We start from the raw sequence: 15,244 nt of genomic DNA on the forward strand, positions 1-15,244 counted from the left end.
GTCCATGGGGATTCTCCATGCAAGAATACTGGAGTGGGTTGTCATGCCTTCCTCCAGGGGATCTTCCCAACCCAGGGATTGAGCCCAGGTCTTCCACATTGCAGGAGGATTCTTTACCATCTAAGATACCAGGGAAACCCAATTAATATTAATATATATTAATAATACATATATAATAAAATCAGCAAATTAAATATATACAAAGATTATACATACAAAATTAAGTACAAAGTGTTTTAGTTCTTATAATGAGTTCTGCTCATAATTTCAAGCAATTAACTGTCTTACAAGTGTAGTCAGTGAAAAGGTGATCTACACTGGCATTAAGGTTTATACACTAGCTTGTTACAGCAAAATGAGAAACACTGAATGTGCCAAGTTGAGACCCAGACACTGTGTCAATAGTAGGCTTCATCAGCAGGACCCTAGGTGAGGTCCTGCTCACCGATGAGGCTGGGACATCGTCATTTCGTCTGTTATTTCCAACAGCCACAACTTATGTGCAGGGGAAGACAAATGATTGTTTCATTAAAAAACCTGAAGTGGATTTTGACTTTTCCTGTTCCTCTCTGTTTTGAAATGAAACAAAAGTTACATAAAAAAGAATAAAACCATGATAGTACTAGATTTCAAGAAGGGTGCAGTCAGCAAACTGGGACAGGAGGTATTAATAGGAAAGATAAACCAAACAAAATCAGATTGATCAGAAACCTAAGAGAAAAGAAGAATCTGGAACTGCACATAAGTGAAAGAGAAGATCAAGAAAACAAAAACAACAGGGGTTATCATTTGTCCTGAGAAAATGTACTTCAGTAACCAATAATGACCAATCTAGAAATTCAATGCCATTTAACACTTAAACAGAAATCAAAAATATTTGATGAAAATTAATAGCATGAAATATAAGCACCAATCTAAACAAAGGGAAAACCAACTCCCTCCAAAATAAGTGATAACTGGAGAAGGTCCTAAATAAATATTGTATATCATTGGAAAGTTTTGAGATACATTATCTCTCTGCAGGAAAAAAAAGGAGACAGGCTGCTATAAAAAGTTAATAATCAGAATAAAAATATAACTGCCAAACAGACAATCCTATTTAATACAAGGGCAGAAAAATAAGTATTGATATAGCTGAAGACTATGAATAAACCAATAGGCAGGTTGAGTGAAGTGATTCATTAAGAGAAAATGAAGGATAGATAAGAAGACTAATGGCTAGCAAGAAGTTCTAAAAGCAAAGAACAAAGAAGAAATAAACATTTAATTTGATGAAAATTTCTTTGTGCTGAAAAAAAGATCTGAGTTTTTAGAATGAAATGACATTACCGACTCTATGGACATGAGTTTGAGAAGGCTTTGGGAGTTGGTGATGGACAGGGAAGCCTGGTGTGCTGCAGTCCATAGGGTCACCAAGAGTTGGACATGACTGAGCAACTGAATTGAACTGATTATATGAATGCAAATCCGTATAAATGAAATAGAGAAGGTCTGGTCAATTCATAGCAAGTTTATGAGCTTCAAAGGACAAGGGAAAGCAAAAACCAAACTACTACAAAGAAAAAAGTGAAATCAGTGCCCTAAAAATAGTATTTCAGTGCAATGAAAATATTCTGCAGCAAGACTCTTCACTGCATAGGGAATACTGAAAGTGTCAAAAGGATTACTGAAACTCACCACTCACTAAAGGTTTTCAGAGAAGTGACTTGAGGTTACGCTGTAGGTCTAGAAAAACAAAAATGAATACAATATAGGAACAGATTGTCTACACGAAGCAGTGATGGGCAAAAGTGCCCATGTACTGTATAACTAATGCTGAAAAACTGCTGATAAAGTTCTTGTGATATTTTATGTGATTGGCAAGAAATCACTCTGAATTAATAGGAGACACAATATTAAAAACAAAGCGAACAAAGAAACAAAGCTAAGGCAAAACCAAATTACAACCAGAAAACCAGATGATTTCAAAACTTGGGTAGTAAGGAGTGAGCACAGAAAAGTGTAAGGATGGGAGAAATGGAATTCTTGTTTTGAGTGAAAAGGTAGATTATAAAAACAAGTTAATTGTCAACTCAGACAGAAAAATGTACATTTGTTAAAAAATTAAAGGCAACATGGTAAACATGGGTATTAATGTATAATAAAAGGTGGCATTTTATATTACTGGGAAAAGAGGAACTGGACCTATACGTCACCCAAATACATAGTAAAATTTTCAAATGTATCAGAGATATAAATTTTACAAATGAAACCACACATGCACTGAAAGAAACCAAGAGTGGAATCTTTCATTATCTCTGTTGTCCATTGTTCAGTCGTGCCCAGCTCTTAGCGACCCCGTGGACTGCAGCATGCCGGGTTTCCCTGTTCTTTTACTCTCTAGGGGTGACGAAAGCATTCTAATTATGACCTCCAATCAGAGGTGATAACAGAAGATTGACAATTATTATACAGTGTTTTGATCACTTAAGCTTCCCAGTAAATTTGGAAATTATGTTAGTTATTTTCACTTGCATTTAATTTTAGAACCAGTTTGAACTTTGGTTGGGATTGGACTGAATAGCTAATTTGGGGAAAAATTGACATCTTAAAAATACTGAGTGTCCTGATCCATCAACATGGTGTATTTCACTATTTCTTTAGGTTTTATTTAATTTCTCCCAGTGATGTTTTTTGATTTTCAGCATACATGTTGTGTGACACATTTTGTTAAATTTATTTGCTAGTATTTCATGATGTGGGACCCTGTCTTAACAGATATTGTATTTTTAATTTCAATGATCAATTACTACTATATAAAAATACAATTTATTTTTGTATATTGACTTTGTATCCTGAAACCTTGCTAAACTCAATTATTACAGTGGCTTTTTTTTTTTTTTTTTTTGCAGTTTTAAGAATATTTTACATAGAAAATCATGTTTTCTGCAAATAAACATAGGTGTGCTTCTTAAATTTAATCTCTATGCTTTTTTACTTGCCTTACTGCACTGGCTAGAAACTTAAGTACAATGTTATATAAAAATATCCTTCCTGGCTTTGTTCTCAATCTGAGGGTATTTCACCAGAAAGTATGCTCTTGGCTATCCGCTTTTCAAAGAGGACTCATCACACTGAGCAGTTTCCTTTTATTTCTGCTTTGTGGAAATTTTATCATGATTTGATATTGAATTTTGTCAGTTCTTTTTTTCTGTCTGTGTGCAACTATTGAATTATATGATGTTTCTCATTTATTTTGCATTAAGAAAATAAACTGTGAATTAATTTGATATCTGAATGTTAAACCAGCCAAGCAGTCCTAGAACAAGCCTTATTTGTCATGATGTCTTATCCTTTTTGGAAGGAAAGTTATGAGCAACCTAGAGAGCATATTCAAAAGCAGAGACATTACTTTGCCAACAAAGGTCCATCTAGTCAAGGCTTTGGTTTTTCCTGTGGTCATGTATGGATGTGAGAGTTGGACTGTGAAGAAGGCTGAGCGCCGAAGAATTGATGCTTTTGAACTGTGGTGTTGGAGAAGACTCTTGAGAGTCCCTTGGACTGGAAGGAGATCCAACCAGTGCATTCTGAAGGAGATCAGCCCTGGGTGTTCTTTGGAAGGACTGATGCTGAAGCTGAAACTCCAGTACTTTGGCCACCTCATGTGAAGAGTTGACTCATTGGAAAAGACTCTGATGCTGGGAGGGATTGGGGGCAGGAGGAGAAGGGGACGACAGAGGATGAGATGGCTGGATGGCATCACTGACTCGATGGACGTGAGTCTGAGTGAACTCCGGGAGATGGTGATGGACAGGGAGGCCTGGCGTGCTGCAATTCATGGGGTCGCAAAGAGTCGGACATGACTGAGCAACTGAACTGAACTGAACTGATTATCCTTTTTACATATCATCATCTATTTACAATATTTTATTAAGAATTTTTGCATCTATGTTCATGAGGGACATTGCTCTGAGTTTTCTTGTCTTACAATGTCTTTCTTTGGCTTTAATATCAGAGAAATACTGGTTTAATAAATCAAACTACAAAAACTTTCCTCTCCTCTTATTTCTGAAAGAGTTCATATAGAGTTAGTATCAAAAAAGACACAGTGCAAACTATAAGCAGTGATTACCTCTGGACAGAAGAATTAGTAGGAGGCAGAGGTGGGGGACGAAGGTCTTTCACTTTTTACTTTTCATCCTTTGGGACTATTTCTTTTTTTCCCAGTAAGCATTTATTTTGAAATTGCAGAAGGGAAAATGTTTACAAAAAGGAAAAGAAAACTCAATTGTGATTTAGCAATTTCTTTTCTAAAGTGGCACATCTTCCCACTTGAATTCACTCTCTAAAAACTTCTAGTTTTGTGAGAACCAGTTAATACAATTTTATTATAAATGGCTAGGAATGTAGTAAGAAGCACAAGGTTTGGTAGGTATGTATGTTCACCCCACCTTGCTGGGTCATGACCTGACTTAACGTTGGCAGTTAGCATTCTATCTATCCTAGCAATGACTTCCAAGGACTTGTGGATCCTTGTTACAAATAAGTTTATTAATATCTGTTCAGATATTTTATCTGCCTGCAATGCAGGAGACCTGAGTTCAATTATTTTCAGAACTACTTGGGGACTCATATTCATGTTGATTATCTTCAGTAATTTGGCAGGTTACTTATTTCACGTAGATAGTCAAGTTTCAAAATTCTGAAATCTTCTTAATCTGGAATTCAAAAGACTGTTTTATATACAATATCCCTTGACTATCTTTCAAAATGAAGTGGAGATTATCTATCTATCTATATATGGTATCAACTTCTGCTGCTGCTGCTGCTGCTGAATCGCCTCAGTTGTGTCCAACTCTGTGTGACCCTATAGACGGCAGCCCACCAGGCTCCCCCGTCCCCGGGATTCTCCAGGCAAGAACACTGGAGTGGGTTCCCATTTCCTTCTCCAGTGCATGAAAGTGAAAAGTGAAAGTGAAGTCGCTCAGTCGTGTCCGACTCTTATCGACCCCATGGACTGCAGCCCACCAGGCTCCTCCGTCCATGGGATTTTTCAGGCAACAGTACTGGAGTGGGGTGCCATTGCCTTCTCTGGGCATCAATTTCTAATGTCTGCCAGTTCAGGTTTCATAGGAGTGTTTTCAAGCCAAGGAATTTGGAGCATGTGGACATTTCAAAGCATGACTGTTGTTCTACATTCTTTTCTCTGTATCTCTAATGATTGTGAATATACACAGATCACTGAAGACTGAAAACCATTCTCAATGGAGTAATAGCTGAAATGAGGTCAAGGACCTTCTATTATACTCAAGTACTTTCCATTTAAAGAGAGAAAGAGAGTGGAAAGCACACGCTAAGTCACGGTGCGTAAATTGCTAGCTGCAACCTCAGGTTTCTGAGTTCTACTGAACCTAGATATCACAGACTTCTTCCTACAACAGGTACTTGTTTTTTGTATTTCCTCCAAGCTGGTTATTGGAGATGTTTCTGCACTTCTGATTCTCAGATCTCTGGAAATAATTTTCTTGAAATAAGAAATAATGCCTGAGATTACAGCATATACTCAACAAAAATGCTGGCCTAAATGAATGGATGAATGAACAAACACAGAACAAGAACTCTTAACAGAAGCCTGAGATTTGTGTTAAAATGGGACAAGGGCCTTCTTATCCAAAAATAGAGCAAACTATTGTGGTTGAGTCTCCCAGAACCTCCCTTAGACTGATTATCTAATGATATGTTTAATCAGCATAAGTCTCTTTATTGGTAATGCCAATTCCATGTCTAGCCCTTGCTTGGTTAAATGCATAAAGAGGATAAAACATGGCAGCTGGTCCTGCTGCTGCTGCCTCAGTTTGATGGAGGAAATAGGAAAAGTATCAGTTAAAATATCAATAGCTTATACAACTGGAGTAGAACACATGACTTGGGGCAAAGCAGCATAACGATGGATGCCAGGTATATCTCAATGGTTGGAAACGATATTCATGACCTCATATGCTTATATACCATAACATGAAGGCTAATGTCAAAACAAAGCATTTTAGATACTTTGAGGAGAAGGCAATGGCAACCCACTCCAGTACTCTTGCCTGGAAAATCCCAGGGGTGGACGAGCCTGGTAGGCTGCAGTCCATGGGGTTGCTAAGAGTCGGACACGACTGAGCGACTTCACTTTCGCTTTTTCACTTTCATGCATTGGAGAAGGAAATGGCAACCCACTCCAGTGTTCTTGCTTGGAGAATCCCAGGGACGGGGGAGCCTGGTGGGCTGCCATCTCTGGGGTCGCACAGAGTCGGACACGACTGAAGTGACTTAGCAGTAGCAGCAGCAGGTACTTTGAACATGTTTCTTAATTCACTGAATTCTTACAACCACTCTTAAAGGTAGTCATTATTAATCCTGCTTTAAAGATGAGACTTACCTGTTGCTCAAGGTTTTAGAGCAAGCAACAGACATTATCTAGGAACTTATTAACCTCAGATATGCAGATGACACCACCCTTATGGCAGAAAGTGAAGAAGAACTAAAGAGCCTCTTGATGAAACTGAAAGAGGAGATTGAAAAAGTTGGCTTAAAGCTCAACATTCAGAAAAGTAAGATCCTGGCATCCCGTCCCATTACTTCATGGCAAATAGATGGGGAAACAGTGGCTGACTTTATTTTGGGGGGCTCCAAAATCACTGCAGATGGTGATTGTAGCCATGAAATTAAAAGATGCTTACTCCTTGGAAGGAAAGTTATGACCAACCTAGGTAGCATATTAAAAAGCAGAGATATTACTTTGCCAACAAAGGTCCGTCTAGTCAAGGCTATGGTTTTTCCAGTAGTCGTGTATGGATGTGAGTGAAAGTGAAAGAAAGAAAGAAATTGAAGTCACTCAGTCATGTCCGACTCTTTGCAACCCCATGGACTGTAGCTTACCAGGCTCCTCTGTCCATGGAATTTTCCAGGCAAGAGTACTGGAGTGGATTGCCATTTCCTTCTCCAGGGGATCTTCCCGACCCAGGGATCGAACCTGGGTCTCCCGCATTGTAGGCAGACACTTTACCATCTGAGCCACCAAATGTGAGAGTTGGACTATAAAGAAAGCTGGGCACCAATGAATTGATGCTTTTGAACTGTGGTGTTGGAGAAGACTCTTGAGAGTCCCTTGGACTGCAAGGAGATCCAACCAGTCCATCCTAAAGGAGATCAGTCCTGGGTGTTCATTGGAAGGACTGATGTTGAAGCTGAAACTCCAATCCTTTGGCCACCTGATGTGAAGAGCTGACTCACTGGAAAAAACCCTGATGCTGGGAGGGATGGGGGGCAGGAGGAGAAGGGGACGACAGAGGATGAAATGGTGGATGGCATCACTGACTCAATGGACGTGGGTTTGGGTGAACTCCGGGAGTTGGTGATGGACAGGGAGGCCTGGCGTGCTGCAATTCATGGGGTCGCAAAGAGTCACACATGACTGAGTGACTAAATTGAACTGAACCAAAAGCTGGCCTCCACTAAAACGGTGCTTTTCCAAGTAGATATGAAATCTCTTACTAGAATCCTGAGTCTTGAAATGAGGCTGTGTTTATGACAGTGGACCCAGTATTTGTTTGAATGAATGCATAATAGAAAGGTGGCTCTGCACACAAAGTACAACAGCCACTGCCTTCAGAGCTGGAGGCAGAGTGGAGGCCAGTGAGGATAAGTAGAAGGAAGAGTAGACATTGCTCATCGAACAGAGTCTGGGGGTGTGGTCATACCAGCAACACGGTGGCTTCAGTCCAGTTCAGTTGCTCAGTCGTATCCGACTCTTTGCAACCCCATGGACTGCAGCACACCAGGCTTCCCTGTCTATCACCAGCTCGTAGAACTTACTCAAACTCATGTCCATTGAGATGGTGATGCAATCCAACCATCTCATCTTCTGTTGTCCCTTTCTCCTCCTGCCACGTGGTGGCTAGTACCCTACAAGGAGACCATGGTGCTTTCTAGGCAGGAAGTAAGGGCAGTGACTCTGAGGCTTGTGTCCTGACATCTGTGGGTGTTCTTACCAGGCTAAAAGTGGATCATAAGGCTTTATCACTTAGGGTTTTATTTTTATGATCATAAAAGTAGTAATTTCTTCTGTTGAAAATTTGATTCATTTTGATAAGGCCTGTGGACAGTTTACTCTTAGAAAGTTTACCCTAAGATCTTATTTAGAATGTATTTTAATAAGAAATGTACAAGTAACAAAGTCAAAGCTATCTTAATTCACACTTGCATGTTCAAATGTGGGTTTAAAAATAAATAGCAAGACATTTGGGCAGAGTAACTAAATCCACAGGGACTTTCAATGTGAACTTGATGGCCAGTGATGGAAAGAACCTCTGTTACTGAATTCTAATAGAAGCATGTTGGTGTCTAGTGTTGTCTGATACTTCTAAAATGAACTGACGATATGTAATACAGTATTACATAGTTACAAGATGACTGATGAAAGATCCAAAGCTTCAATAGAAACCAAATGATTAAATAAATGAGGTATATATTGGCATTCACATAAATGCCAATTTTAAAGATTACACAGAATGTAATTATATATAATTGTTTTTATATTTTTAAAGATTACATAAAATGTAATCTATTTTATAATTTTAATAATTACACAGAATGAAAAATGTGTATGAGCAGAATTCAAAACAGCATGTATATTAAGATGACAAGGGTATAAAATTATGAATGAATAGGAAAGAGATGAAAACAGTTACATTGTGGGTTTATGATTTAATAATTTTAAAATAAAAATTAGAAAGTAAGGGATCCAGCAATATTGAAAAAGTAGTTTAAAATAGTATGCCATGAAGAATAATCATAATTCAAAAATACAGCTGGCCTTTGAACAACACAGGTTTGAAATGTGTGGGTCCACTTCTTTGCACACACACACATGATTTAACCACAAAGGAAAAAATTTCAGATTCAGAGAGATACAGGCATAACCAAAGAAAAAACAGGTATGATTTTGATAGAGAAAAACATCTTTTAAGGAAACTAACTTAACTAAAGGGGATTATGCTGTTAATGGAATGAGGCTCAGGTTTTACCTTGCTGTTCCTTAGAATGGAGATCTTTGTAAGCAGAAGTTTGATCAACCTGATCAATCTCTGTGTCTCTGAATAACTCTTTTCTCACTGCACATGTGAGTATGGAGCTGTGGGGTGTTCCAGGAGTGCCATGCCAAGGAGAGGCCACAGATCTTCCCCAAAGTCTCTATACTAAACCTGGTGTGCCCTCCTCACCCAGTCCACCCTCACCTCACTCTGCACCCATCAGAAATACCTATGCTTTTTGCTCCAAGGATGCTGAGAGTTTTCATGTACAATATAAGGCATGGCCTGGTGTGATTTTTCTACTGCTAGGACTACTCCAGCTTCTCATCTCTTTCTTCATCCATCCAATCATCCATCTAATACGTGTTTACTGAGCACCTACTAACCATGTTCAATACTGTATGAGGTGCTGGAGGACAATGTGAATGGAACAGGTTGGGTGATGTCCTCAAAGAACTTTCCATGAAGCCTGTCCCTGAATCTATCACCTGCCTCCTTCATTCTCCATCATCATGTCTTTTGCTCCCAGAGATAAAGTCATCTCTAAGGTTAAAGATGTGCCACCTTTCTGTATCTCAGCTTTTGAATTCTCTAGCTCTTCAGTTCAGTCAGTTCAGTCGCTCAGTCGTGTCCGACTCTTTGCGACCCCATGAATCGCAGCATGCCAGGCCTCCCTGTCCATCACCAACTCCCGGAATTCACTCAGACTCACGTCCATCGAGTCAGTGATGCCATCCAGCCATCTCATTCTCTGTCTTCCCCTTCTCTTCCTGCCCCCAGTCCCTCCCAGAATCAGAGTCTTTTCCAATGAGTCAACTCTTCGCATGAGATGGCCAAAGTACTGGAGTTTCAGCTTCAGCATCATTCCCTCCAAAGAAATCCCAGGGCTGATCTCCTTCAGAATGGACTGGTTGGATCTCCTTGCAGTCCAAGGGACTCTCAAGAGTCTTCTCCAACACTCTCTAGCTCTTACTTCCATCCTAATCCCATCTGGTTGGATATTTCAAAACTTTTCTGAAAGCTCTCTAGACTTTATTTGTTTTCCTTTTCCTTATATTTCATTTGCAAGCAACCTTGACCTATGACCTTCCTGGATCAGTCATGCCAACCCTGAGATTCAGCAATATATACATTTTACTAGGTCTTCCCTGTAGCTAAATGGTAAAGAATCTGCCTGCAACACAGAAGGCCCGGGTTCGATCCCTGGGTCAGGAAGATCCTGTGGAGAAGGGAATGGCAATCCACTCCAGTACTCTTGCCTGGAGAATCCAATGGACAGAGGAGCCTGGCGGGCTACAGTCTGTGGGATCGCAGAGCGTGGGACATGACTGAGCGAGTAACACTACTACACTACACTATACATTTTATAAGCTAGATGCTGGGGGACACAATGGTTACTAAGGAGTTTCTCCCATCCAAGAGCTAAGTAATCTGGTCTGAAAATGTAGCAGCAACAAGGGACCCTGCCCTTCCTGTGTCTCAGGGTATTTTAACACTCTGGTTGACTTATGATGAATCTATGTTTGAATGCCAAATTCTCTTCTGTTAGCCTTGGAGTAGCCTGAAGACAGAAGCCATGCGTCTGCTTTTTAATCTGGGACCAACGTCCCGTGGGCTAATGCACTCACCTCACCAAGACTGGGATCTTGGGCATCTTCTTAGAGACTTTAAAGAAGCTCGTGTCGCCTTTGTTGTCGGTGAAGTACACACCGGCCACGCTGGTCACGAGGTTCCCTGGGAACGTGAACAGAACCCTTTCATCATCGCCCTGGTTGGCCCAATCCCAGGCTTGGCCTCCAATAAGCAAGCCTCCTCCACGTTTCATGAACTTGACTAACTTCTCAGTCATGGTTTCATTGTAGGCATCAATGCAGTAAACGCCCAGGGAGTCTTTCACTTCGGGCTCAACCTTTGCCTCCACTCCAGAGCCCTCCAGGATTTTGGCCAGAGGTGCCAGGGAGGGGTGCACACCCACGGGAGCCCCGGGGGAAGAGCAAAGCCAACCCACTGCGTTGAGGAGAAAGGGAGTGAGCTGGGCCTCCACCAAGTAGTCCTCGTGGGACACCACCACCAGGCGGCCTCGGCCATAGGAGGAGGCCGCGATGAGGACCTGGCCCATGTCATTCACCATCACCGGGAAGGAGGCTTCTCCGATAAGAAGCAGTTCACACGGGACGGCGTCTTCGGGGACATCCCAGCTTGTCACTCCATTCATAAGGGCCTCGAAGGCAGCAGACGGAGTCGCCATGGCTGGACCGGCTTCTGCAGAGAGGAAAGCAAAGACTCAGCCTGGTGAAGAATCGGTAAACAAACAAACGAGCCAAGCAGTTCACTCTTCCCTAGCTGGGGCAGCTCTTCCCACTGAGCAGATGAGACCGATGCTGTGAACAGACTCAAGCACTCAAGCACTCAAGGCTGTCGGTGTCTCCAACCCAGGAGACCCTGTTGTGCCCTGTCCATTAACACTCTTACTGTCAAACTAAGTGAGCTCCACGCATTTCCGTCACAGAAGGAAACAAACAGGAGTTAAGAACAAAGGCAGAACTGTGTCTCCAAAGACATACGTTCAAGTACTAACTCCCAGTACCTGTATGACCTTATTTGGAAATAGAGTCTTTGCAGATTCTTGCCTGAAAAATCCCATGGACCGAGAAGCCTGGTGGGCTACAGTCCAAAGGGTCGCAAAGTGTCAGACATGCCTGAGTGGCTAAGCACACAGTTTAATGACTGGAGCCTTTAAAAGAAGAGGAAATTGGGACACAGGTACCCAGGGAGAGATACACAGGCTATGAGAACATGTAGGCAGGTATCAGGGTCTCTGTGATGTCTCAATGAGCCAAGGAATGCCAAAGACTGCCGGTGAACACCAGAGGTAGGCGAGACACATGAAACAGACTCTCCTTCAGAACTTCCAGAAAGAACCAAACCTGTCAACACTTGGATTTCAAACATCTAAGCCTCTAGAACTGCTACAGAATACATTTCTGTTGTTTTAAGGTACTCAGTTCGTGGCACTTTACTGCAGCAACCACAGGAAAGCAACACAGTGGTGCAGCGCGCTGTCTCCCCACCCCCGCTCCACCCCACTCGGCGCTCACACTGATCATATTAATCTCAGCGTGGGCCCAGAAAACCAAAAGCAGAAAGTAATACATTATGAATTGATAGCAGATTATTACTTGCACCCAGACATAGCCGCAAAAGGTGTATATGTCGATGGATGTGCAGTCACAAAAACCCTCTGCTTCTTCACCTTTAGCTCCCTGCTTAAGGTCACTCTGCACTCTGACCTCCTCTATGTGCCCGTTACTGAAGCACTTCCCTCATGGACAGACTGTTTAACAGTCAGGACAACCAGTCCTCACCATCCTCCCTGACCACTCAGTGGCTCTGGACAATGCTGCTCCCTGGTCCCCGAGGCTCTTACCACCTCTAAACTTATGGCCAGGCTCATGGTCTGCAACCTCTTGAACCGCTTCCTTCCTGGCCTCTCCTTCCCTCTTCTGAAAATGCAGAGATTCCTTAGGTGTTTATCTTTGGCCCTTACCTCTTTTTCCTTGTCTCACTCAAGGTATGATGGCAAAGCAATTATTAATACACGCTTAGGCTCTGGAGTTAGGCTGTCTGGGTTTGAATCTCAGCTCTGCTGTTTATTAACTGAGATCAGGCAACACTTCTCAGACTTGGTTTCCTCATTCATTAAGTAGGAAAAATGGCATCTACCACACAGGATTGTTTTGAAGATGAAAGGAATAGCATTGGTTAAGTGCCCTTCCATTATTTATTTTATTGCCTAAAATTACTTGATCTAAAGTATATTATATATATATATATATATACACACACAGATATATGTGTATATATATCTTTGCTTAAAATTACTAGATTAAGAGTAATTTTATACACACACACACACACACACACACACACTGTGTGGGCTATAGTCCATGGGGTTGCAAAACAGTCAGATGTAACTTAGCAACTAAACAACAAACTACTATATATATAAAATGCATATAAATGCATGCGTGTGTGCTTAGTCACCCAGACTCTTTGCGACCCCATGGACTGTAGCTCCCCTGGCTTCTCTGTCCATGAGATTCTCCAGGCAAAAATACTGGAATGGGTTGCCATTCCCTTCTCCAGGGGATCTTCCTGGCCCAGGGATAGAACCCTCGTCTCGTGCATTGCAGGTGGATTCTTTACAGTCTGAGCCACCAGGGAAGCCCATATATATATAAATATATATATATTTATATGTATATGAGTATCAATTACTTATTATACATATATATATGTGTGTGTGTGTGTGTGTGTATATATATCTTTGCTTAAAATTACTTGATTAAGAGTAACTATTTAAGTATGTGTATTGAAACTCCAGTACTTTGGCCACCTCATGCGAAGAGTTGACTCATTGGAAAAGACTCTGATGCTGGGAGGGATTGGGGGCAAGAGGAGAAAGGGACAACAGAGGATGAGATGGCTGGATGGCACCACTGACTCGATGGACGTGAGTCTGAGTGAACTCCGGGAGTTGGTGATGGACAGGGAGGCCTGGCGTGCTGCGATTCATGGGGTCTCAAAGAGTCGGACACGACTGAGTGACTGATCTGATCTGATCTGATCTGATAATAGGAAACTCTTATAAAGTGAAAAAAATCTAATGTTAGATTTTTACCAACACTGGATTAAGTATTTATTGACTTTGATTTTTATAGAGTTCATATTTTAGAGCCAATACTAACACTACTGATTATCTTTAGTTAAATATTTTGATGGGTTCTTGAAAAAATCCTTGGCATAGCCCTTGTCTGTGCCTTCCCCAAGCCACGGATGCAAAAGCCCTGGTCCTGACATAACTAATAAATGCAAGAGCCCTACTGAAAGTACATTCTGCCATTTGTAACTGTCTCAAAACTACAAAGTCTTAACTTTTCCCCCTCCAAATTAGCTCCTCTTGGGTAAATTCCATAAGCTCGAGGTCCCTAGTTGTTAAAGAGTAATCTGCACCCCACAGAGAAGATACAATCAGCAGAGAGTTGGTTAATGAGGGCTTGTCCTGCCCCTGCTCCTCCTGGGGTCCACAAACAGCCGGGACAGCAAGCACAAGGAGTCACAGTTGTGTCTCCTCTCCCTCCTGCTCCACATCCAGCTGGCCATAGCGTTGTCCATCATGGTTTCCAACACACGCTTCCGCTAACCTAGTTTAGGTCCTCAGTAATTCATGCCTGGACAAAAGCATCTGGCTTCTACGTCATCAGTATCTGTTCTCACCTTTATTCTTCTACAGTCACAGATTGTATTATTTCCCAGAAAAGAAGACCCAGAGCTTCATCTTTGCCCACAGGGGAAAATCTGAGCTTCCTCCTGGGGTTTAAGGCCTCCAGGTCTGGTTGCTCCTCACTTTCCAGCGTGTCTCCAGCAGCTTCCAGGATACTTGGCCTTCCTGGGCCTGCTCTGCTTTAACTTGAGATTCTCTTTCCATTCTCTTTCTTCTGGTTCCCACTCCCACATCTTTCAAGCCACCAAAATCCTCTCCTTCTAAGAGAAGCTGGTCACAGAAAGTGAAGTCGGAAGTGAAGTCGCTCAGTCGTGTCTGGCTCTTTGCGACCCCATGGACTGTAGCCTACCAGGCTCCTCTGTCCATGGGACTTTCCAGGCAATAGTACTGGAGTGGATTGCCATTTCCTTCTCCAGGGGATCTTCCCGACCCAGGGATGGAACCCGGGTCTCCCGCATTGTAGACAAACGCTTTGCCGTCCACAAGAGGAAACTTAAATAGCCAATTAATCAATGGAAATATGATCAATCTCACAGGAAATTGAAATAACATATATGTTTTTCCATAAGCTTATATGAAAAGAAGTGGGGAAGGGGGCAAAGAAGAAAGAGGAAGAGGAGGAGGAGAAGATGAAGATAATTGACATCCCAATGTCCCAGAGGCTTTGGAAACACTAGCATGGTCTGTGAAAGGCCTGAGAATCTGAAAGCAATATGACAGGGGCAACTCAGTTTCAAAGGTGTGCCCATCCTCAGACCAGCAAAGCTAATAACCTTTCTTACAAAAATCAGAGCAGCAGTATGAAAGACACACATACAATGTTGCTCACCACTACACAAAACTACAAATATAGATAGATACACGACAAACCGAGACGTGGAGATGGACAGATGACAAGGAAGGC

General features: G+C 41.8%; 1 protein-coding gene across 4 annotated transcripts in view; it reads right to left on the minus strand.

Annotated features, from left to right (window-relative positions):
* Positions 1–15,244, minus strand: part of TCAF1 (TRPM8 channel associated factor 1) — a 51,326-nt gene that overhangs the window by 14,056 nt on the left and 22,026 nt on the right. For all 4 annotated transcript variants that reach the window (XM_019959235.2, XM_019959236.2, XM_019959234.2 and 1 more), the window contains one exon: positions 10,685–11,318. In XM_019959235.2, the coding sequence (XP_019814794.2) occupies positions 10,685–11,304 (620 nt within the window). In that variant the 5' untranslated portion in view covers positions 11,305–11,318. The remainder of the gene's footprint in view (positions 1–10,684; positions 11,319–15,244) is intronic.

The sequence above is a fragment of the Bos indicus genome, chromosome 4 (genome assembly GCF_029378745.1).
Source record: "Bos indicus isolate NIAB-ARS_2022 breed Sahiwal x Tharparkar chromosome 4, NIAB-ARS_B.indTharparkar_mat_pri_1.0, whole genome shotgun sequence".
NCBI classification, from domain to species: domain Eukaryota; kingdom Metazoa; phylum Chordata; class Mammalia; order Artiodactyla; family Bovidae; genus Bos; species Bos indicus.